This window comes from Sorex fumeus, unplaced genomic scaffold, assembly GCF_029834395.1.
Source record: "Sorex fumeus unplaced genomic scaffold, SorFum_2.1 ptg000007l, whole genome shotgun sequence".
Classification (NCBI taxonomy): domain Eukaryota; kingdom Metazoa; phylum Chordata; class Mammalia; order Eulipotyphla; family Soricidae; genus Sorex; species Sorex fumeus.
Window position 1 is genome coordinate 24,166,804 of NW_026606064.1, and position 26,496 is coordinate 24,193,299.

Genomic DNA, 26,496 nt, shown 5'->3' on the forward strand with positions numbered 1-26,496 from the left:
TAGATGAGAATATCTAAAAAATTATTCTGAATGAAAGGAGCAAGAATAAAAGAACAAATGTATCAGTGATTACACTGGTATGAAATCTAAACTTAAGCAAAACTTTTCTAGAATGACAGAAATCAAAAGTTGGTTTCTTAGTGTGAACAGGTGATAGAAACTGAAATGGGGAATATTTTGAAGGAAGGAGTATTCTGAAGAAATGGAAAGGCTCTAGATTTTGTTTGGGGTGGTATTTAGCCAAGCTGGACACTGCAAATTTTCATTGTATGTTGCCAGTGTCTCGATATGGCAACAATATTAGACATGTCTCAACTTTCTCACATTTGCAGGGAGTTTTTCAAATAGATCTATTTTCTTTAAATTCCTAGGTCATTTACAGAGGATGAGAAAGGTGAACACAACTGAAAGATCATGAAACTGTCTGGTTACAAAAACATGGCCAGTCATGGTACTATAAAAATTCAGAAAGTGATTTAATATTTTTAACAGGATTGGTGTTGTGTATCTCCCAGGTAATTTTTTATTTGATAACCAGTGCTTTAACTCTGAACTCTATCTTTCCCATTTTTGTTGGGGCATTATGATTCACAGTACTGTAAATGACAGATTCATGTGTACAGTGGTTCAACTTTATACCATCACTAGAGTGTCCTCTTAATTCTAACCAGTTAAGATTAAATACCAATTGGTTATCCAATATGGGATTTTTGATTTTAGATTTTTCTCTCTTAGAATATTTGGGTGTCCTCTAAATTACCAATTCCACAGTGATTATCAGAACGTGTCAAACTATAGCCCTCAGGTTTGTTTTTATTTTGTAGGAAGCTTGTTAGAATGCTCCATCCCAAACCTGCAGAGGGGGCCCCCAGAATTGGCATTTCAGCAAACTTTCCAGACAAGTATTATGCATATTAAAGTCAGAGAAGCACATGATTAACTTCTACTGCTTAAAACATGAGATTTAAGTATAAGTCAGAGAATTAGTGTTTCATAAAAATTTTTCCCTGACAGATTCATCCAGGTATGTATCCAAAAATAAAGAGTGAAAAGTAATGAATGAGTGACATGCCTCAATTATTAACCTATAACACCACAATGAAAATTATATTTCATGTTTGAAGCCAGAAATTTTTTGATATTTGATACCTTTTGTTCAGTAATTATAAATGCCAACCTCTTTATTTCATTGTTTGCATAAGTGCCAACTTACTTCAACAATGAAGAAGCTGATGAAATCTGAATAGTATTCTACTGGTATTTTAATCTGTTGACTTTTTTAAAGAGGGGGAGGTACATAATTTGTATCTGTCCTTAGCTACTTAACCTGTAAAGACAGTGTCCAAAGACAGGTTTAATTCTGAGAATGTTTTTTCTACTAGAAGGAAAAGAAAACTGGTAACTGTGAAGTAATATATCAAAATTTGGTAAATTGTGAAAGGCCATATACAACATATTGAGAAAATTTCACTTTCACTGAGAAAAACTAAAAATCCTATAATTCATGTGTTCATTAACTTAAATGACCTTTTCTGTTGACCTAGCAACATAAAAAATTTAAAAACAATTTTCTTTAAAATAAAATCATAAGAAAGTTTTATGGTAAACTGCCTGCTACATAGTAAGACAGTAATAAGATCATCTAAATTGTGGTATACCTGCTCTAATGTCTTCAATATATTCTTTTTGTCTTTTTAAAGAAATCCTTTTTTTATCTTACTAATTAGATTGCTACTTAAGTCTTAAGTTAGGAAGATCAGATATGAGTCCTTTATAAAATTATGTGATTTAGCTGTTTTGATTTTAAAATAGAAAGTAACAAGTATTTAAAGGATTATGAGAAAATTTAATTAAACAAAAATTAAATGAAAATTAGCCACTCTTAGCATTATCAAAGTGAACCCTGAGGTCATAGACAGTACTTTATATATTTTTTTAATATATCAACAGATAACTTTAGTTTAAGATACTACCTCTCACGACAGTGTGTTGAATTTCATAACAAATTTTCAAAATACATATATCCAAAATTCTCAAGTTTCATCTCGACTCTACAATTAGTGTTTCATAAAAATTTTTTTTCCTTCTCCTAAATCTCTTTATACTGAAATCACCAGCATACTCAATAAATGCTGAATGAATGTAGGAAAACATCATTTCCTAACTAACAATCCAATCTATAGTATTTTGTTCCTTTCTTTTATCCCATTTGCTGTCAAATTTTTATAGTCTATCCATATAATGTCCTTTCCTGTCCCAATGCTGGCTAAATCAAATTCAAACCAACAGTATTTCTTACCTAGTTTCTAGAAAGTACCTTTTAGCTGCTCTTCAGTCCATTCACCTGCTGCCGAATTCACCTCTCTTAATTTACTACCCTGACCTTCACATTTTGTGTCTCAGAAATTTGAACTGGCACCATGAACCAGCCATATTCTCAGGTAAAAAAAATCTACAGATAAAGGAGATAGCCACCTATGAGGAGTGGGAGGACACTGCCCTTGAATGTCAGTTATAATTACTCTTACCTGAACCATATCATTCGCCTTTCTGGAAAACTTAAAATTCTTAAATTGGTACATAAGGGAATGAAGAATGGCCAATCCTAACAGATTAGCCCAAAGTTCACTGTTATCTCTAGTCTCCCAAATGCATGTTCTACACCTGTTTTCTTAAAAAGCTTAACCACTTAGTTTATTGGCATCCCATAGGCTCTTAAAAACTTTGTTTTATACTTAAAGATGAAATATCAAAAAAAAGTCTTAATCAAAAAATTAAAGCACTACATTTAGGGTCAGACCACTAGAATTTGGGTAACTGAGTCAGAGCTGATTTTACAAAGTAGGACTCATATTCTTATAATTTATGTGACATTAAGAATCAAAGTAAGTTTCCTTTAAGAAATCATTACCATTACCTTTTTCCAGGTATAAACTTGTGTTTTTTAATTTTCTCCCCATCCATCAACTCATTTGTTTTAGGATATTTATAAAGCTGTGAGAACCTTCATCACTATCTAATTTAAGAATATTTTCATCATTTCTCTATATCCATTAAGAGTCACTATCTATTTCCCTTTCCCTGCAATTTCTGGCTAATTTACTTTGTCTCTTTGTACTTGCCTATACTGAACAGAACAGCATACACACACTTGTGCACATTTGTGCACACTTGTGCACACATAACATGCACAAGTGAGCTAATTGCAAAACACAATCTGATTATTATGTATCTGTAAATAATGAACCCTAATGAATTTCTTGGAGAAAGTTAGGGGAATAGCAAAGATTGTAAAATATATGTAGACAAAAATACTGTTTTTCAGAGCCCAAAATCTGACACCAGTGTTACAAAAGATTTTATTATGAATAGACCTATAAGTTTATTTACAGTAAAACTCATTACATAATAGTCTCATGGTTTCCTGGGAGTAAAGATTTGAGTGATTACTTGCCAACCACATTAACAGAACAGTACAAGAAAGTACATATTTCTTAGGGTTGAAGCAATGGTAGGGTGTTGACCCTGCAGTGGCCAACCTAGGTTTGTTACCTGATACCCTATACGGACTCCTGAGCACACCAGGAATAATTTCTGAGTGCAGAGTCAGGAGTAAGCCCTGAGTACTGCCAGGTATTTAATCCCCTGAAAAAACAAACAAACAAAAAACCAGATACTATTTTTTTACATGCAGAGCAAGCACTCAAGCCCTCACCCCCTGAGCCCCCGTCTGGTTCCAAAAGAAAGATTTTGTTTATTATTTTGTTTTGGGGCAAGTGTGTGAACCACTAGCAGAGACCAGTCCTCACTGTGCTCAGGAGTGACCCCTGGTGGTGCTCGGGGGACAATATCCCATGCCTGGATTAAACCAGGGTCTGCCCTATGACTCTATCTATACAAGGAAGGTGTCTGAATCTCTGCAGTAGCTCTCCAATTCCCAAAAGATTCTGTTTAAAAAAAAAAAAATTGGGGGGGGGAAGGGCTGGAGTGATAGAACAGCAGGTAGGGCGTTTGCCTTGCACACAGCTGACCCAGGTTTGATCCCAGTCACCCTACGTAGTTTCCTGAGCTCGTCTAGGAATGATCCCTGAGCACTGCCGGGTGTGCTCCAAAAAAAATAGCAAAAGAGACTGGGGGGAGGGGCCTCACCCGACCATGCTCAGCACTTACTCCTGTGTTCAGGGGTCACACCTGTTGGTACTTGGGAGACTAAATTGTACATGGATCAAACCAGGGTCAACCTCGGACAAGGCCAGGGTTTTATGCCTTCGGCTGCCAAAGATTTTATACAAATGAGGGGGCCTGAGAGTTAATATAGTGCCTAGGGCACTTGCCTTGTACAAGGTCGACCTGGATTTGATCCCTGGCATCCCATATAGTTCCTGGAGCACTGCCAGAAGTGATTCCTGATCACAGCCGCTGGGGCCCCCAAACCAAATATAAACATATACATACCTGCAGGGCTAGAGCGATAGCACAACAGGTAGGGTGTTTGCCTCCCAAACGGCTAATCCAGCCGACCAGAGTTTGATTCCTTAGCCCCCCTCGAAGAGCCTGGCAAGCTACAGAGATTATCTCCCCTGCCGGCAAAGCCTGGCAAGCTACCCATGAGGTATTCAATATGCCAAATACAGTATTAACAAGTCTCACAATGGAGACATTATTGGGCCCGCTCAAGCCAATTGATGAACAACGGGAGGACAGTGCTACAGACAGTGCCATAATTATTAATGATTGCCACAACTTTTGATTCTATTTGAAAGTTTAGAGTGGTACTACATGGTATGATCTGGTAGGCTATATTTTTTGGTAGAATACTATTATAATTAATTCATATGGAAAAAATTTCAGCGTTTCAGATCCTAAAACAACTTGCCAAAACCTATTGAACAGAAAAATTCTACTTGCAGATAGTGGAAGAAACACTGTATTCTCCCAAATCACCGTAGTACATTTAGAAATAAAATTTAAGAGATCTATGGTCTTGTTGGATCTTTTTGGGAGGCTGGGAGCAAGAAAATTAGGATAGCTATGGGCCTTAAGCAAAGTGCTCAGGAGTAACCCCGACAGAGTCTGGGAAAGCACATGCAGTACTGGATTTGAAGTGCCAGATAAGTGCCTTAATCCCAGTACTATCTCTCTGGATCCTGAAAACAGTTTTCAATTTTCTGCTAAATGTCATTGTAACACTAACTGCCTTTGAAACTATACAGAGACTTATTCTGAGATTACTAATAGCCCCAAATTAAAAAAAGAGAAAAGACTAGGAAAAAGAAAATGGAGGATGGAAGAAAGTAGAGGGGGAAGACAGAAATGAAGAGTGAGGAATGGTGGAGTAAGGAGGGTTAACAGGAAGAGGGATGGAGAAGAGAAAAGCACCAGCAGGAACAAATAGAAAAAGGAAAGGAAAAAGGAAGGAAGAAACTGAGAAACATATAAGTTTAAAATAAGTCATAAAATATTTATAATAGGCATTGATGTCTTTCAAATAAAGAATTAGGAGGTACCATGTAGAAGTTTGATTCTTATAAATGAAAAACTGTAAAAGAAATAAATATGTTGTTGAATAAACCAATATCTTCAAAAACCAAGACTAACCTTTGTAATCTATTTAGATTTATGAGGTTCACTAACTTTAAAATATAATCTTGAGTGAATTAGTTTTGCCAGTTATGTGCCTTTTCTTTGTTGACTACAGTAAATGAACATAAACTCTGCTTCTTTGTAGGCACGATTAAATTAGTTTCAGTTTTGTGGACTGGGTCACAGTATATTGATATTAAGGGTGCACTCAGAACTTTCTCCTCCCTGAAAAGGTATCAAATAAGTCTTCTTCAAACAAGACATATAAAGAGGAACTTATAGGGGCCAGAGAGAGTGTAGAGAAGGCAGGACGCTTGCCTTCCACACAGCTGACCTGCGCTCGATCCCTGATACCCCATGTTGTCCCCCAGTGCCTTGCCAGGAGTGATCTCTGAGAGCAGAGCCAGAAGAAGACCCTGAACACAGTTGGGTGTGGCCTCACAACAAAAAAAAGAAGAAAAGGAGAAGAAATTATAGCAATCTAATTCTCTACCTTCCCCCATTGCCCACTACCACCTGCAATAAAATAAATCAAAATTCATTACAGCTCTGGCTAATTTCATCTACCTTCTGGGTTCTGGGCAGATGTCATTTTTATGTAAGGCAGTCCTCAAGAAACTGATGAGAAACTCAAGTCCTTCCTGGTCAACAAGGATGGTGATGTCCATCCATTGATCCAACAGAGCTGCATCCCTACGGCAATTCCGAGTCCTGCTCTGTGGGCTTCAAGGCCACTGGACACTAATTAGGCCGTGTGTTCTGTCAACACTTTCTTGCTTTGTTTTTATTAATTGATCGTTCTGCCACAATAATGATACTAGCCCACTGGCTTTGAATTCCCCCAAGTATTCTCTGAGATAGAAAAAAGTGCAGAACATACAAGAAAGAGAATGTCAAAGATTTAATTTACTCAACTCACATTTGAATCCATACTGAAATTGTTTTCTTTACAAATCATCCATTCCTTTTATTTACAGGTATGTTCCCATGTACCTAAAGTATACATGCTTTTCTTAAATAAAATGTAACTGCTATTGATATGACTTTATAAGATATAAAAATGCAATGGTGATGAAATGTTTAAGCATTTTCAAATTGTGTGATCAAAAATTTACAGTAGTATTAAATGCATAAGACTGAACAGGTGGCAGCAATTTCCAATTCTAACTACCTAATATGAGAAAAATTCATCATTCAGAGGAAAATAACAAAGAGATGTAACCTTAGTACTGACAGAAAATTATGAGCAAAGGAAAAAAATAGAACACTTAATAACTGTAGTTAAAGTCAATGAACTTAATATACTACTTTGGGAATAAAGGCCTAAGTAAGCTTCTTAGGATGTTGAGAAAACACATATCCTCTGAGATAATTTTTGGTTTTCCTTATTGCAAATCACTATTATTATGAGGCAGCCTTTAAACAGTTGGTGAGGAAGTGCTGTGAAGATGGTGCAGTAGTAATTCTCTAATAACTCTGAATACTATTTAGGTGGGCAAAGAGAGAGACGTTGACTGATGAGGCCATGCTTTGTTTTGTTTCTCTTTCTGGAAAATGTCTACTAGCTTAAAAAAAAAAAGATCATGTAACAAAAAGTTAGGTATAAAAGTACAACAATTGTGTCCTTTACAGTTTGACACTACATTAAGATTACAAAAGCTGAAGGGGATAAAACAATTACAAAGGTAAAGTCAAGTATAACACACTACTGCCACCTAATGCTTAGTGAAATATTACTTAGGAGGAGTCAACAACTCACTTATTTTAGGCAATTAACACTTTTCAACATTTTTAGTATTTTTAAATTCACATGCAGAAAATATAGTCCACGTGAAAGACTGGTAGACCATGTGTGTCTACCACTGAAATGCTATTTAGCCCATTACTTAAAATTTAGACACAGTATTAGCCAAAAAGGGCTTAATGATGAACAAAAGAGGATCTGTATTTGTGAGAATAAGTTTAGTAGGGGAAGGCAAACATATAAGCAATTATAATGCAATGAGAAGGATGAGTGCTAAGAGGACAGTAAGAAACAGAATTAGGGAAGATTTTTTAATAAAGGTGACAATTGTCTGGGTTTTGAAGGATGAGCAGGAGTAGGCTAACAGGAATTATATAGGGCGGGAGAGAAAGGTAATAAAGAAGAGAGAAACAAAATCAGAAAGAACCAAAATGGATATCAGAGTTATTAAAGGTAAAGGTAAAGGCCCTCCCGTTGATCATCGATTTGCTCGAGCGGGCCCAGTAACGTCTCCATTGGAGACTTTGTTGTTACTGTGTTTGGCATATCGAATACTCTCGGTAGCTTGCTGGGCTCTCCGAGAGGGGCGGAGGAATCGAACTCGGGTCGGCCATGTTGGCCGCTTGTAAGACGAATGCCCTACCGCTGTGCTATCGCTCCAGCCCTATCAGAGTTATTAAGAGCAGAAATAGAGATTACACGAGAATAAAGGAAAGATGGCTTGATAGAGGAAAGTAATGAGAGAAAAAGTAAAAAGCTGGCTGGATTCAAATCATAAAACTTTTTATGATCTGACTTTTTTTGTTTTGCTTTGGGGCTACACATGGCAGTGCTCAGGACTTATTCCTGGCTCTGAGCTTAGGGATCACTCATGGATGGGCTCAGGTGACCATATGGGATGCTGAGGATCAAATCTGGGTTGGCTGCATGCAAAGCAAGTGCCTCAGACCCTGTACTATTTCTCCTCTCCTATGATCTGACATTTTCCCTAAAAGTACTAGATTACATGCAAGACAGAGATATAATCATACATTTTTATTTGTTTCAAAGTGAAAAACATCTAGATTTTGACAAAAGTATAGAGAATGGTAGGTAGGGGCCTGCCAACAGGCTACTATTATACTTCTGAGGAACAAGGTAAAGGATGTCAAGGAAGGAAGATAGGAAAAGGTAGACAAGGGCTAATGCAGGAAATAGGGGGCAAATTCAAAGTCACCAGTGAAACAAAGCTACATAATATACAGAGAACAGTACCTGTGAATTTTTTTTCTTTTCAGTTATGAAGGTGACCAATAATCAGATAAAAAGCAGGGAGGTAAATACTCACATGATTTTGCGTGCATGTGAGAAATAAAAAAATTTAGTAAAGCACCTGGTTTCAGATTAAAAGTGTACCTAATTGGGCTGGAGCGATAGCACAGCGGTAGGGCGTTCGCCTTACAAGCGGCCAACATGGCCGACCCGAGTTCGATTCCTCCGCCCCTCTCGGAGAGCCCGGCGAGATACCGAGAGTATCTCGCCCGCACAGCAGAGCCTGGCAAGCTCCCCGTGACGTATTCGATATGTCAAACACAGTAACAACAAAGTCTCCAATGGAGACGTTACTGGGCCCGCTCGAGCAAATTTAGTGATAAAGACAAATATTTCTATCAGATCAGCTAGGAGGGGAAAGATACTAGGAAAGAAAGTGGATTGTTAAATAGTCTCTACAGAAGTCCAGGAAGAAAAGAGTTTCACAGAAGATAAAAGATCTACCCTAGCAAATGTCATAGAAAAATCCACGGAATGTGGCAAATATACCCTAGCCAAATTTTCTGCCATAGAGGCAAGAGGAGGGTTGGAAAGGGGGGGGGGGGGGGAGGGCGGTATAGTGGGGACATTGGTAGTGAAGAATGTGCACTGGTGGAAGGATGGGTGTTCAATCATTGTATGACTGAAACTCAAATGTGGAAGTTTTGTAACTATCTCACGGTGATTCAATTAAAAAACAGATGACAGTAACAATAAAGTGTGACTAAAACAAACAAACAAACAAAAATACCCTAGCCATGTTAGCTAGCACCATTTAGAAGGATGGTAGGGGAAGAAAAAGGATTTAAAAGTTAATGGATGGTAGTCACATAATGTTTGGTAAGGAAGAAGAGTGCAGTGAAAACAGAAAAAGCCACGGGGGAATGCTGAAAGATATTTCACTGGATGTGTGGGGAAAACTAATGGAATGAGAGAAGAGAAAACCAGAAGAGTACTGATCAAAACATAAAAATTTGAGTTGTTATACTCTTTGTTAGTGACTCTAGAAAAATTACATAAGTTTAGAAAATTCCTTTAGTGGAAAAAATGTACTTGTGAAATGATAAGCTACACAAAGAGTAAGAACCTCTGCCTATCTATCTTCAGTAACACCAGTGCCCAGTGCGTGGCATATACAAGATATTCAAAACATACAAAGACGATATCTGTATTGTCTGTCCACAATAAAAGGCAACCAATCTTGATTAACACACAAGCCTTAACCTGTAAAAACATGTTAGTATATCAATATCTTATACAAGGGTTTAAGGGGTGAGATACAACAATTTTCACACACTTTCTTCTAAGAAAACATTCTTTGATTATTTTTAGTGAATTAGACTGGAGACTGGAGCGATAGCACAGCGAGTAGGGCGTTTGCCTTGCATCTGGCGGACCCGGGCTCAATTCCTCCGCCCCTCTCGGAGCAAACTACCAAGAGTATCCCACTTGCATGGCAGAGCCTGGCAAGCTCCTCGTGGTGTATTCGATATGCCAAAAACAGTAACAACAAGTCTCACAATGGAGACACTACTGGTGCCTGCTCGAACAAATCGATGAATAACGGCAGGACAGTGCTACAGTGCATTGTCTGTCCACATACTTCAGTGTTTTATAGAATTCATTGTTATGAGCACCTATATTTTTAGTATAATAAAAATGCTTTACTCGATTTGCTTTAATGGTTAGGTTGCCGCTGAGGATCATATACATCCTCTTATCTTATTTACCAGCTCCTTATTATCAAATTTCATGTTTGCAAATTCAACTACTTGTTAAAATGTATTTGTAACCCCCAAATCAACACTTGCAAGCTTTCATAGCCATTCACAGAGAAGAGAGCGAATACTTCAATCACACTACATGAACATTTCCAGCTAAGGTTAGGTAAAAGGTAAAGGCCCTCCCATTGATCGTCGATTTGCTCGAGCGGGCCCAGTAACATCTCCATTGGAGACTTTGTTGTCACTGTGTCTGGCATATCAAATACTCTCGGTAGCTTGCCGGGCTCTCCAAGAGGGGCGGGGGAATCGAACTCGGGTCGGCCATGTTGGCCGCGTGTAAGGCGAACGCCCTACCCGCTGTGCTATCGCTCCAGCCCAGCTAAGGTTAACTCTCAGAAAAAAAGGTCTTTATGTTTTTACTCTCATACTGAAAGGGTCTTTTCAACAGTCTATAGTGTCATACTTAGCTTTTTGTTTGTTTTTGGGCTGCTCCTGGCAATAATCAAGGGTTACTTCTGGTTTTGCACTTAGGAATTACTCCTGGCGGTGCTCAGTATTGTGTATGCTGGGGATCAAATGCAGGTTGGCCTCATGCAAGGCAAACACCCTACCTGCTGTACTATCACTCAGGACTCTACTTTTTATTGTGATTTTACTTTCAAAATGGCCCTGAAGCAGAGAAAAGTAACTGCTGTCTAGTGTTTCTAAACACAAGAAAGCAGTGATTTGCTTTATGGTGGCTTGACTTACATTCATGTGGGAAATAAGTTTCAAATAAGCTTTTCTCTCCAGTCATGGCTTACAATATTGTCAGGCTTAAGTTCAGTGTTAATGGATCATCTATATATCATAGTAATTTTAAATAGAAATATGTGTAAAATAAGCGTATGAACCTAGCATTTAATGAAAATGTTATGATCAGTGAGTGACTCATAGGAACTTAACCATATAATTCTCCTAGGAGCAATGATTCACTATTTCCTAAGTTAGCATTTGTTGTAACTTTAACTAAATATATATATATAAAATTAATAATGAATTTACATGGCCTATCCTGTAGAGCGCTTTCTCTCCAATGACACCCTATGAAGCCCTTGGCTAAACTAATCTGCTATTGAAAACAACATATCTCTTCCAGTCATACTTTAAATATGATTCTGACTTGCCCTGTCAATGTGAAGTTTAATTCATCATGAAAGCATATTTTTTTAAAATTTTTATTAGTGAAACACCATGAGGTACAGATGTAGACTTACAAATTTTTGTGCTTGGGTTTCAGTTATACAATGATGATCCAGTACCCATCCCTCCACCAGTGCCCATTCTCCATCATTTACGTTTTTTTTAAAATTTTGTTAGTGAAACACCATGAGGTACAGTTGTAGATTTACAAATTTTTGTGCTTGGGTTTCAACTGTACAATGATCAAACACCCATCCCTCCACCAGTGCCCATTTTCCACCACCATGGGTCCCAGTATCCCTCCCACTCCCCATTCCCCAGTCCCACCCTGCCTCTGTGGCAGGGTATTCCCTTTTGTTCTCTCTCTCCTTTTGGGTGTTGTGGTTTGCAAAAGAGGCATTGAGTGGCAATCATGTTCGGTTTATAGTCTACTTTCAGCATGCTTCTCCCATCTTGGGAGGATCCTCCCAACACGCTTTATTTGGTGCTCCTTTCTCTATCTGAGCTCCCTTTTCTCCTAGCATATGTGGCTGGCCTCCAAGCCATGGAGCAAAACTCATGGTACTAATCTCGGCCACTCTTGGGTGTTAGTCTCCTATTTTGTTACTTGATGTTCCCCAAATGAATGCAATCTTGACATCTCCCCTCAAGTATATGATCATCTAATCTTCGATAAGGGAGCAAGAAAAGTGAAGTGGAGCAAGAAAAGCCTCTTTAATAAGTTTTGCTGGCAAACACCAGGAGAATTACTCCATAACTTAGAGGCCAGCTGGGTATTCTAGGGGAAAGGACAATTCAGATAGAAAGGGGAACACCAAGTGGAGGTGTTTGGAGGATCCTCCCAGGAGGGGAGATGCAGGTTGAAAGTAGACTGGACTGAACATGTTCGCCACTCAATGCCTCTTTGGCTGATCACAACACCCAGGAGGAGAGAGAAAACAAAAGGGAATGCCCTGCCACAGTGGCAGGGGGGGATGGGGGGATGGGAGGATGGGGGGGGAGGGATATTAAAAAAAAATAAAAAAAATAAGTTTTGCTGGCAAAACTGGATGGCTACATGCAAAAAAGTGGGCTCAGATCTCTGTCTAATGCCATGCACAAAAGTAAGATCAAAATGGATTAAAGACCTCAACATCAGACCGGAATCCATAAGGTACATTGAAGACAAAGTTGGCAAAACCCTCCATATATTGAAGCTAATGGTATCTTCAAAGATGTCACGCCACTGGCCGAGCAAGTGAAAACAGAGATAGACAAATGGGACTATCTTAAACTAAGAAGCTTCTGCACCTCCAAAGAAACAGTGACCAAAATACAAAGACAGTCTACAGAATGGGAAAGGATATTCACCCAATACACATCCGACAAAGGGTTGATATCAAGTATATACAAAGTACTGGTTGAACTCCACAAGAAGAGAACATCCAACCCCATAAAAAAATGGGGCAACGAAATGAACAGAAACTTTCTCAAAGAAAAAATCCGAATGACTAAAAGGCACATGAGAAAATGCTCTACATCATTAATCATCAGGGAGATGCAGATCAAAACAACAATGAGATATCATTTCACACCAGAGACTGGTCCACATCCAAAAGAACAAAAGCAATCGGTGCTGCATGGATGTGGCGAGAAAGGGACCCTCCTTCACTGCTGGTGGGAATGCCGACTGGTTCAGCCCTTCTGGAAAACAGTACAGATGATTCTCAAAAAATTAGAAATCGAGCTCCCATTTGACCCAGCAATACCAGTCCTGAGAATATATCCCAGAGAGGCAAAAAAGTATAGTCAAAGTGACATCTGCACTTGTTTGTTCATTGCAGCACTCTTTACAATAGCCAGAATCTGGAAAAAAACCTGAGTGCCCGAGAACAGATGACTGGTTAAAGAAACTTTGGTATATCTACACAATGGAGTACTATGTAGCTGTTAGAAAAGATGAAGTCATGAAATTTACATACAAGTGGTACTACATGAAAAGCATCATGTTAAGCGAAATGAGTCAGAATGAAAGGGATGAAAGCATATTTTGAAGAAAATAATGTATTTTATTTAATATTAAGTTATCTTGATCTATAATTTTTAGGGGCTGGAAAGGTAGAACTGGGGTTATGCATGGAACGTGCCTTGCATGTCACTGACCCCAGTATGATCCCCTGGATCCCCAGCTCCTCATGGTCCTTCTTGCACTGCTGGGAGTAGTACATGAGCACAGAGCAGGGAGCAGACCATGAAGATCACCAGATATAGCTCAACTGTGACCTAAACATTTAAGCATACGGTATGTAGGTTCTACTGTATTCTATGTCTGAGCCTAGTAATATTAGGGATATTTGGAATGGGCCAAATTAATATTGCATTAATATTATTACCTTTTTACAACCTTAGCAAAAGAGAAACTTACCAAAACAATTTAAAAATCTCAGAATTTTTAGTCACCTTAGTTGTAGTTTACTTAACGTTGAAACAATACCATTCTTCAGTGATAATTGAAATTATATAAGACATACGGCAGAGTCTCCTGCCCCTGCACCTGGCTGTCCTCGCCAGGGACCTTTGGAGGGGCGGGTTGAGTTCCCTCCCCGCCCCGAGCAGAGCTTTGGCATCTGAAGACCTCCAGAACCAGCCACAACCATGCTGAGACCTCTCTCCACACATATTAAGGTACCGGCAGAGGAACAAAGGCATGCGGGTCCTGGGGCTGAGATCTCCAAAATTGCTCGGATCGGGGCCGAGCATCCTCCACCCAGATCCTCCATCTTCCAGTAGGCAGGGGTCACACCCACCAACTGCCCTCTGGCACAATGTAATCTCATCAACGGCCAAGACCCAGAGACTATAAAACCCAGCTCTCGGAAGCACGTGGCCACATTTGCAGCTGCGCGACATCTTATTATCTTACTCTTACTTTGGACAACCTGGCAGACTACCAAATGTAACCTGCCCACACGGCAGATTCTGGCAAACTCCCTGTGGCGTACCCAATATGCCAAATACCAGTAACAATGATGGGTCTCATTCTCTTAACCCTGAAAGAGCCTTGAATATGGCACTTTTTAAAATCTCAGGGCTATGACGAAGGAGACTTTACTGGGGCCTGCTTGCGGCAATCTACAAACAACAGGATGATCCTGATCGATGATAAGACATATAGTCACTAGAATTTAAGGGAATTCTAGAAGCAGTCAAGTCACTGTAAGTATTCTAAAATCTGTTTCAGTTAAGATCATGGCACCAAAACACATGATTAATTTTTTGACCTTCTTATGTTATTTATTATCTTATTATATTATTATCTTATGTTATGTTATTATCACTGGAGCGATAGCACAGTGGTAGGGCGTTTGCCTTGCACGCAGCCAACATGGCCGACCCGAGTTCGATTCCTCCGCCCCTCTCGGAGAGCCCCGGCAAGCTACCGAGAGTATCTCGCCCACACGGCAGAGCCTGGCTAGCTCCCCGTGACGCATTCGATATGCCAAACACAGTAACAACAAAGTCTCCAATGGAGACGTTACTGGGCCCACTTGAGCAAATCGATGATCAACAGGAGGGCCTTTACTTACTTTATAAGTTATTCCACTTTAATACTATATTACTTGAAGCTCATTTCAATACTTGCAAAAGTCCAACACTAGGGTTACAAAAATATTTGTCAAAGTATTTTGCAATAATAAAATAGTAGGATAGTAGGGGTGAATTGTAATGTAATCGAGTCCAAATGAAGATACACTAAAGTGGTTAACTGATTCTTTTTTAAAAATGATAGTCTTCGAACATGATTGCCACCCAATGTCTCTTCTGCAGACCACAGCACCCAAAAGGAGAGATAGAACAAAAGGTAGTGCCCTGCCACAGAGGCAGGGTGGGATGGGGATTGGGAGGTGGGAGGGATACTGGGATTGGTGGGGGTGCAGAATGGGCACTGGTGGTGGGATGGGTACTCGATCATTGTATAACTGAAACCCAAGCACAACAACTTGTAAGTCTACAACTGTACCTCATGGTGTTTCACTAATAAAAAAAAAAAGATAGTCTTATAACTTTTAGTTACTTAATTTATCCAAAGAAAATGTGTACTCACAAACTGAAATTTATATGCTTATATTTTTTCCTATTTTGTTTTTCTTTATCACATTCATTTATTCCTCATAGTCTCAACATTCTCTTCTGAAACACTACTTAAAATTCTCAAAAATATGTCCTCACAATATTCAAAATATGCAGCAAAAGTGTTCTATAATATTGTTTAATTATTAAAAATGAAATGTCGCAGCTGGTAGCTTTGAAAGACAGGCATAGACCAAATATTGGTTCAAAGACTACCAGAGATCAACTCAATGCACATGGTGTTGTTTTGTTTTGTCATCAGTTCATGTGGATCAAGAACTAACATCATCACTTAACCCATAAGTAATAACAGAAGGGAGAATAATACTGCAATCCATACAAAATAATAGCAGCCAACTTCCTTCTTAACTTTTCTATTCTATTTCAGCAAAAATTCAGTGCAATTCTACCAACACATGTTGATTCTATTATATAGAGTATTTGAGGTTGGCAGTACTAAGACAGAAAAATAGAAAGGATATCTGCATCCAAAGACTTTACTTTTAGCTGAGATCAGTCACAGTCGTAAGTTATTACAGAAAGACAAGATGTATCGTCAGATGTATAGTCAGGTATCAACAAAATAAACACATGGACAGCTTTCTGACTAGCTCTAGGAGAAAAACATCAGGAAGGAGTTACTGAGTTTTACATCGAAGGAAAGTAGATTTCCTTCCACTGAAGGGAAAAGAAAATGACTTCCTCTTTCCAATGGTGGGGGTAAGTTCTTCAAACTAACTTTCATCTTGCTAATCTATACATAATAATTTATACTCAAAAGAGACTGAATGGATGTTCAAATAAGTATTAAGTGGTACTTCACACCGATTCATTTTTTTTTAATTGAATTCCCATGAGATACACAGTTATAAACTTATTCATGGTTGGAATTCAGTCATACAATGCTCCAACACCATTCCTTTCAACAGTGTACATTTCCCACTGCCAGTGTCCCCAGCTTCCCTCCCACCACCCCAACTAACTCCTCTCTCTACCCCCTCCCACCCCTGCCCAACCTGCCCAGGCACTTCTCCTGCCCCTCGCTCTCTCACTCTCACTCTTTCTCTTTCCTTTTGGGCAGTATGGTTTGAAATGCAGGTATCCCTTTACCTACTTTCAGCACTCAGTTCTTGTCCAGAGTGATCTTTTTCCAGCTATCACTGTCATGGTACAATCCTATTTAGAAGAGCATCTCAAATTAAATGGATTTTCCTGAAGATTATGGAACATATTGTAAAAACAGCATATAGTTTTCTATATAATAATTCTTTTCCTGTTGAAAGATATCTTATAATGTTATCATTATATATAATGATAACATAATGATAACATTTATGTATAATGATAACATCATAATGTTATCAATATGTATATGGGAATAATACCTAATCATTCTTGACCTACACCTTTTCAAAGCAATAGATTATAATTCAACTTACATTATTTTTAAAAGATTGGTAAAAAGAACAATGTACCTGAGCACCACCAGGAGCAATTTCTGAGTGCAAAGCTAGGAGTAACCCCTAAGCATCACCGGGTGTGACCAAAAAAAAAAAAAAAAGGAACAATGTGGTTTTTATTCATAGTCCCTATCAATAAATTGGTGCTGAGAAGTGTTAATTCAGTTACCTTCATTTTTACAAAGAAAATTATTGCACAGTAACTACTTAATAATATGTACAATAAATAGTTCTTACAGATAATCCTGTGTGTGTGTGTGCATGTGTGTATGTGTATGTTTAGGAAAGCATTCTAAATATTTCAATTAGTCAATGCAGTTTTTTAGAATCACGTCCTTGAATAAGCAAATTACAAAAATTGAAATAAGGAAACAATATTTATTAAATCAGCATGTATTGTGTAGCTAGCAGCCTACGATTTAGCAATATTTTATCCCAACAACTAATTATGTAGGAGGTGCTAAATTTAAAGTGTTCCTAACTTGGAAGAATAGACTAATAAATGTGCTCTTCTATAAAATTAGACACAAAATGGCATTTGTAAAAGATTGATTTATTTTCAACTTTTTTTATATTGTTGAAAATCAGACTGAAAAATATGGTAATTCAAAGTAAAAAACAAGAGTATGAACTTTTAAAAGACCACTGATAAATATGATGGTATGGCTTTCCCTTATAATTTGCTCCTCCTTATTTCTGTTAGAACTCTAAACTTGTCAACCAACTCCTCCCCAAAAATAAGGAAAATTATTTTTTCTTAAATAAAAACACTGCATACCATAAGCCACATATTAAGTAGATTCCTGCAAAATTAAAAAGAGTAATCATTATATCTAACCTTCCATGATACTTCATAAAATACACATCAATAGGGAATTCAGGAAAAGCAAAACTAAGCAATAATCACATAAACCTTCTGTATAGCAATTCTAAGTAGCCTAAATTCAATAATGGGGGAGAGTCTAGAGTCGAAGGGCATGTGATCAACCCTAGACTTTACTCCTGAGTGTTTCAGAGAAACTACTTCACTATAACTAAGTCTTCATTTTCCCATCTGCAAACATGAGGATATTATTACCTGCCTTACTGGACTGCTGAAATACAACCAGGCAAAGAACATCTGTAAGCTGTAAAGGTCTAATTATAGAGTATAATACATGCTTATAAGAGTATAAGTAATTATATACTTACTACTCTATACCTCCTTGCCTTCTTAAACCGAATACATTGGGCATAACTTAATTTACGACTATACTTTTAAATAAGAATTATGTGCTAAACTGGAAGATTGTAAGAAAAGTAAGTGCAGGGTGTCCCAGGGAAATGCTAAAAAGTGTGGGAAGCCCTGCAGTATTAAGAACATGTGAGTAAAGGACAAACAGAGGAAGAGTAGGTCTTTATTTCTTCCATTAGAGTTATCATTAGTGACCGTAATTTGGAGGTTGGGTGTAATGATGGAAGCAAAGCCATAATGGAGTAGAATGAAAAGGAAATGGGGGTGAGAGAGAGCAGCAGAGGGGTAGGGTGCTTGCCTGCATGGTTCTCTGAGAGAGAGGGAAGTGGGAGAGGGGAGAGGAGAGAGGGAGAGGATAAAGTAAGTGCCAAGTCCTGGATTCCATCTCTAACCTTGTGTTACACCCTCTAGAACTATCAGGTATTGCTCTGGTGACCCCAGTACCACCTGGAGTAGCCCTGCTCTCCCATATCATTACATTTCTGCACTGTAGCACTGTTCTCCTGTTGTTCATCAATTTGCTCAAGCAGACACCAGTAACGTCTCCACTGTGAGACTTGTTACTGTTTTTGGCATACTGAATTACTCCACAGAGAGCTTCCCAGGCTCTTCCATGCGAGTGGGATAGTCTCGGTAGTTTGCCGGGTTCTCTGAGAGGGGCGGAAGAATCGAATCCGGGTCGACTGTGTGCAAGGCAAACTCCCTACCCACTGTGTTATTGCTCCAGCCCACATTTCTGCACTAGCCCCAACAGTAACAAGACAGGGGGGTGGAGAGACAATGTAGGGGTTAAGGCACTTGTCTTATATGCATCTGATCCTGGTTTTATCCCCTGCACCATACATGATCCCCAGTACACTGCCAGGAGTGATCTCTGAGCACTGAATCAAGAATAGCCCCTGAGCACCGTGGGTTGTGTCCCTGAAAACTATAAGTTAATTAACTAATTAATAAAGAGCTGAACACAGGAAATAAAAGGAAATTTTATTATATTTACCCAAAACACTATGAGGACAGACTAAAGGAACAAGAAAATGGAAAAAATAAAAAAAGATTACAGATTTAATTAAATCATTTTCAAAAGTGACAGCAAATATAAATGGACTAGGGTTGTATACTTTTAAAAATGTGCATTAAAATAAATTTATTATTTATCATCAGTTAATGCTTGATTTTTACATATGTTTTATATACTTATATTTCCAAGGTCACAAAAATTTCTCAGGTGAAAAGATCATGAGTGGAAAAAATTTCAGATCGAAACCTAGTGAATGCACTTCTCCAGTTTCATCTCTCAATTAACAGACAAACATGGGAACTAGATAGTACAGCAGTCAGGACTTTTGCCTTGCACACTGCATGCATGCATGATGTGTTCAAATATCAGCTTTCCACATGGTATCCTGAACCGCACAAGGGGCATCCTTGAGCATCAAGCCAGAGGTAAGGCCTGAGTACTGCCGAGTATAGCCCCCAAACAAACAAAAAAAAATAATAAACCAAAAAAAAAATGAATGGAGGAACTATAATGATACAGTAATAGGAAATTTTGCAATAAAATGTACTTACTTTTTTCTTTTTAATTTTTTGTGTGGTGCAAGAGATTGAACCTATGTCTCATGCATGCAAGACATGCATAGTAGCTGTAACATACAGTTACAGATCTACAAAAATCAATCTTCAGTCATTGATTTTTTTTCCTGAAAAATTTATTAAAAATACAGAGACAGAAGAGGCTGGAGAGATAGTACAGCTATATAGGCTATATAGGCAATTGCCATGCTATATAGGCAACTACCATGCAGGCAGCCTACAGGTTTGATCCCACCAGGAGTGATCCATGAGCACAGAGCCGAGAGTAAGCCTCAAGGAAAGCTGGCTATGTGCACACATCCAAAAATAAAATCCATAAACAGGAGACATTTTATTAGCATTAATTCAACAGAGGGTAGGGCGTTTGCCTTGCACGCAGCCAACATGGCCGACCCGAGTTCGATTCCTCCGCCCCTCTCGGAGAGCCCGGCAAGCTACCGAGAGTATTCGATATGCCAGACACAGTAACAACAAAGTCTCCGATGGAGACGTTACTGGGCCCGCTCGAGCAAATCGATGATCAACGGGAGGGCCTTTACTTTACCTTTACTTTACTTTACCTAGACCAGGAATATAATACATTCCAACAATTAAATGTATGTTTTTCTCATAGATCTCCCTGATTCAAAACTAGAGAAACTAGAGCTAAATAAAGAACATATAGTCCTTTTCTCTTTTTGCACACTGAGTTAATTGGAGACCACTATAAAATTAGTGATAACTTTAAAAAAAAAACAGGTTGAAAAGAAATAACAGCTCCAGAAGATACTATATAAATATTGCAGCTCATTTTAAAGTAAAGGTAAAGTAGAATGCCAGTATTTTGTGAAAAATCAAGTGTAGAAAAGAAATCAGCATTATTCAATAGAAATAGAATGTGAACACAACTTCACATGCAATGTTAAAGTATTAAGACATTCAAAGTATGTTTATTATATGTGTAAATACATGCACACAGAAGAAAATAATTTGTCAAATTGTGAGTTAGTGGTAGAATTAGGATTCAAACTCAATCAGCGTGAGCCAGATCTCCCACTTTAGTCATTTCACCTTAAGCGCCATCTTATTCCACCACACCGAAAAATTAACAGTATCATTAAAACTTTCAACTAATCGAATTAATGCCTGGCTTCCTGCTTTGGTATCATGTATTCATTTCATGTTAATATAAATTTCTGGTCACATATGAAAACGGATTCTTCCCCCTTCTTCCCTCCACTGATTGGAATATGGAAGAAAAGACTTACCATCAATATGAGTTTTTGATATTTTTGTTTTAGGTCTGAAAGACTTGCAGATGGGTCTGCCCCCAGAATGCTGTACCAATCCTTTTTGGGTATCTGTTCAAATGCCATCATCCATTGAAAAAAATGCGGGCCTTCTTAGATCAGCTGAATGGAAATATTGATGACAGTTCATTACAGTCTGTGGGCATCTGGGGAAAAAAAGCACGCAAAGTCTATCTACATATTTGAGGTAAATCATGATTTTAATGAAACATGTATTTTCACTTAAAACGTCGCATGATTTACGCATACAATAAGTATTAAAAAATGTATCAGATGGCTCAGCGTACGCTCTTACACCTTACAGGATACACAACAGCATCAAATAAGCAAACCACTGGATCATAAACCCGAGTATTTTAGGAAAACATGCCTGCTAATTATCCAAGAAGGCATTCTGCTAGTTTTAAGGAGAAACAAGAGCACACGAAGTCCTCACGACACTATTGTGGCTGATATGTTTTGTTAAAATGAATTCATTTAAAAAGATATAACAACGCAACATTAAAATGAGTCGGGGGCGCATTCCCTCTTAACATTCCTAGTCGGCTTCTTCCAGATACTGGGGAGTGAGAGAGACCCCAAAAGCCCCAGCCCCCAAAGACCCACCAAGAGCTCCCCCGAGCCATAAATTAAATCAGTATGCCCCGTCTGCTCAAGACAGGGAATCAGGGATCCCCCGAGCTATGTTCACGGTGCCGTTCCACAGCCCAGCCTGAGGTCGGGTACCCTTCTGCTGTCTTCACGCGACAGAAACTTACCAAACTTGCTAGACCCCCTCCCAGGGCGCAGCCCGCCAGCGGGGTGCACCTGGAGGACCCGCAAGCGGCCGCTTCTTCCGCCGGAAGTTATCGCTCCGGCTTCACCAAGTTTCTAGCCGAGCCGTAGTGGCGGAGACACCCAGAGGAAGCACAGCGCCGCCTTCCTCCACGCGGTCGCTATGGTAACCAGGCGCCGCGATCCGGAGGGTTTTTTTGGGTTTTTTTCCCCCTCTCTCTCTCGCTCCCTTTTTTTTTTTTTTTTTTTTTGGCTGTAAGTATTCAAACTGTGGAGGGGGGTGTGGGAAAGCGTTCTTCCTCTCTTCCTAAGTCCCTGGGTTCGAGACTCCACGAAGATTTCTCCTCTTTCTCTAGTTAGCACCCCAATTGCCCGGGCTGCCTCCTCCTTCCGCGAAGCTTGCTGCACTCCCCTGACCCGGCCTTGCTCCCCATCTTTTTGTGTTTGGTGACCGTCCTTGAGCGGGAAGGTGGGGATGTGTGGGGATAAGAGGTAGGATGGCAGGGCAGAAGGTGGCGGGTATTCGGGTGGGGGAGGTGACCTGGACCCTTTCTCTGTTTAGAATCCTTCGAACGTTCTGCTTGGGGGAAAAAAAAATGGAACAAACCTATGCCAAGTCCCGAATCTTTCTTTTGTACCTTCAGTTATAACAATGTTAATAGATTCACTAAGTTATCTTTCTTTAGAAGTTATCGACCAGTCTTCACAGGTTATCAAGGTCCCTTTCCATTTCCGAGCAGGCTTTTCTTGGACTGTAGCGTGTGGCAGGCAAAGAAAAAAAATAATAATAATAATAAAATAAGGTCTGGTATTGGTCCCAGATTGCAGATGAGGAAACAAGCCATGGTCGAGGCCAAAGAACTAGGAGGACCGACGGGCTCAGGGAGTTTTCCTATTTCCAGGGCAGCTAGACGATCTTTCAAGTTAATAGGGAAAGGCAGAGTAATTGCTCAGCTCTGGGGTACTGGGGTCCCAGCTGATCTTTTCTCTCCTCCTTGCCTCTTTCTTACATTCTTTAGCTCTTTTTTTTTTTTTTTGGTCTGCTTTCTGAGCTGATTACTTGTCGCTCGCCTTGCTTTCTTTACATTGTACCTTACTGTGATAACGGCATCTGACTTTTCTTTTTTTTTGTCTTTTTGATTTTTGAAGCATGATCAATAAATTTCACTTGCAGTGGTTAAGGTAGTTACAGTTGAGATTTACTTTTTTTTTAATTTTTTTAAAATTCTAATTTAAAAAATATTCTTAAAAAGCAGTCAGTGTAAACCCTATCACAGTAAGCTATAAATCTAGTCAATTATTATTAACGATAGTATGAACCACAAAGAATTACTACATGTTACTGGAAAAATTTTTAGTTGAAAGCTATAAGTGTAGATTAGGTTCTTCATAGTATTTTGTCAATGTTTTTAAAAAGGACACAAAAAGCAGTAATTTAGTAATCCCAGAAAGCACTTCTATACTTTTTTTCTCTGTACTCCAAATGCAACATTAGGTGTTGTCCTATTGGAATACTATTGGAATGTTACTCCACATGTACAACTTCTCTATCCCTCAAACTCCTCCTCCTCGCTGTTTCCTTCCTTGTAGAGAGAGAATTCTTAAGTACTCTGTTTTTACAGAAATATCTTACAGCAAAGGTACTTTATTTTGATTTACAATTCGAATAGGGGCGATATGTTTCCTCTTTTTATTCTGAAAAAATCTAATGACAGTACCTCACTTTTCTCATTTAACTTTGTTATATTTGTATTTTTCATTTTGCTTTGGAAATGAAGAGCTAATACCTGCTTTTATACAAATCTCAGTACTCTCTCATTTTATCTCTTGTTTCCATACTTAAAGCATATGTTAGTTTGCAGCTTTGTCTCCAATACTGTCACTGTTCCACCAAAATCAATAATTCATTTATGTCAGTGAGGGCTTATTTACATTTTCCTTGTTGACTTTAAAATGTCTTTTTTGGTTTTTGGTTTGTCTGACTTATAATACAAACAAAATCTGCATATTACATTTGACTGCTCTGTTTTAAATATCTTTGAAGTTATAGTAATTTCCCTTCTCAGTACCACCTTGATTTTTTTTTCTTTTCCTGACATTGGAGTAACTAAAAAATTTGATCAGTTGTTTCACAATCTGAATTTGCTCATTCATTGTCCTTTACTTTTCATTTATTTCAAGCAGTGCTGTCCAATAGATATATAATGTAAACCACAAATGTAAGGCACTTAAGAAATTCTTAATTCCTCAGTGGTCACATTATAGAAGTAAAAATAAAGTAGTGAAATAAATTTTAATAATACATTTTATTTAACCAAATACAATATCAGGATATCACTTAAAATGAAATCAATATAAATATTATTGAGATATTTTACATTATTTTTTCATAATAAGTTCAGGGCCAGATAGAGGGTGCATTCCTTGCACTTCGCTAACCCCAGGTTTGATCCTCTACAACACATATGACTCTCCAAGCCTCACCTGGAGTGATTCCTGAGCGCAGAGCCAGGAGTAAACCCTAAACACATCCAAGTGTGGACCCAAAATAAAACCTAAGAAAAATAAAACAAAACATAATAACCATATCAACCAAATAATTCTATATTAAACAAGTTTAGAGCATAAAGTACTTATCCCTTAAATGCATTCAGTTACCTTCCCACTCTGATCTGTAGTTTTCTGGTAACCTATTACTTTTATGCACTAAACGTTAAAATACTTGGATCTTCGTATTTCTTTAATAAATTTATTCAAATGCTTTCACTTGTATATGCCAAGTACTTTTTGCTTTAAGATCCATCTCTTCTATTATAGCTTTTGTGATATTCAGTCTAATTTCTGTAGAAATTAGTTTCTGAACTGGAGAAATTTAACCAATTTATAAATTTAGAAATACAGTGGGTAGGGTGCTTATCTTCCATGCAACTGAACAGAGTTGGATTCTAGGTACCCCATCTGGTCCTCTGAGCCTTGCCAGAAGTCATCCCTGAGCCCAGAGCCAGAGTAAGCCCTGAGAACAGGTAGGTATGGCCCCAAAAGCAGAATTACTTTCTCCTTCCAACATTTATGAAAAAAAAAAAGTATGTACTCATTTGCACGCCTGGTATCTTGCAGACCCATGGTATATACTCTGGACCTGTGCTTTCATTCTGTATTTTTTATATGCTCCCTGTGAATAGAAACACTTCTGTTATCGACAGCAGAACCCATCCATATAATAGAGCTGGTGGAGGCCGAAAGTTGAAAGGGAGGGGCGGTAAGGTCCTTAGCTGAAGGAAGAGGGTACAATAGTGATGGGATGGTGTTGGAGCTATGTGCATGAGAAACCAGCATTAATGGTATTGTAAATCACAATGTCAATTAAAAAAAAAAGATACACTTACCAGAAAATTAGGTCCCAGCTAATTGCAGTGTCTGAGTTCTAATGATATGTATCTATAATACATTTGTTTTTTGTATGTAAGAGATGATTTGTCCATATTTTGTAAAACTGATGCAGGATAAATATAAACTAAGTATAGGGAGTAAGAGCATGAACTCTGGAATCAGATTGCATACATTTGTTTTTCTCTTGTTTTGTTTTTGCAGAAGTTAGGTTTGGGATCACTCCCTTCAGTGCTGTGTTTGGATGTCACTCCTGACAGTGCCTTCATTTACAGTTCTGATTATCAAGCTCTGGTTGGCTTCATGCAAGGCAAGTGTCTTATCTCACATACCAACTTTCCTTCCTGAACACTGCATAAATTTGAGTCAAACTTTTGACTCTGCCTTTTATTGGCCATGGGCTAGAGCGATAGCACAGCGGTAGGGCATTTGCCTTGCTCGCAGCCAGCCGGGCCAAGCCGGGTTCGATTCCTCCGCCCCTCCCGAAGAGCCCAGCAAGCTACCGAGAGTATCTCGCCCGCGTGGCAAAGCCTGGCAAGCTACTTGTGATGTATTCAATATGCCAAACACAGTAATAACAAGTCTCACAATGGAGACGCTACTGGGCCTTCTCTAGCAAGTTTATGAACAACGGGAGGGCAGTGTGTTTACAGTGTGTTTTTTGGCCATATTAACTTGTTTAAATTCATTAATCTTGTGCTTTGGTTTCTTCCTTTGTAATGTAAAAATAATAAGATCTATCTCATAAGTTTGTTGTGAGGATTAAATGTGATAATAGCACTTGAAAGTATTACTACATAAAGAATAGCTGTTCTCCAATCTTTACAATAGCCAGAATCTGGAAAAAACCTGAGTGCCCGAGAACAGATGACTGATTAAATAAACTTTGGTACATTTACACAATGGAGTACTATGTAGCTGTTAGAAAAGATGAAGTCATGAAATTTACATACAAGTGGTATTACATGGAAAGTATCATGTTAAGTGAAATGAGTCAGAAAGAGAGGGATAGACATAAAACGATTGCATTCATCTGGGGAACATCAAGTAACAAAATAGGAGACTAACATCCAAGAATGGCCGAGATTAGTACCAAGAATTTTGCTCCATGGCTTGGAGACCAGCT

General features: G+C 38.5%; 2 protein-coding genes across 3 annotated transcripts in view; one reads left to right on the plus strand and one right to left on the minus strand.

Annotated features, from left to right (window-relative positions):
* Positions 1–22,067, minus strand: part of DNAJC24 (DnaJ heat shock protein family (Hsp40) member C24) — a 45,591-nt gene extending 23,524 nt beyond the window's left edge. For both annotated transcript variants that reach the window (XM_056133075.1, XM_056133083.1), the window contains exons 1-2: positions 21,968–22,067; positions 21,168–21,355 (exon numbers count right to left, since the gene is read on the minus strand). In XM_056133075.1, coding sequence (XP_055989050.1) covers positions 21,168–21,278 — 111 coding nt within the window. In that variant the 5' untranslated portion in view covers positions 21,279–21,355; positions 21,968–22,067. The remainder of the gene's footprint in view (positions 1–21,167; positions 21,356–21,967) is intronic.
* Positions 22,068–22,826: 759 nt separating this feature from the next.
* DCDC1 (doublecortin domain containing 1) overlaps positions 22,827–26,496 on the plus strand; it is a 509,452-nt gene continuing 505,782 nt past the window's right edge. The window contains 1 exon segment of the mRNA XM_056135538.1: positions 22,827–22,944. Within this exon segment, the coding sequence (XP_055991513.1) occupies positions 22,827–22,944 (118 nt within the window).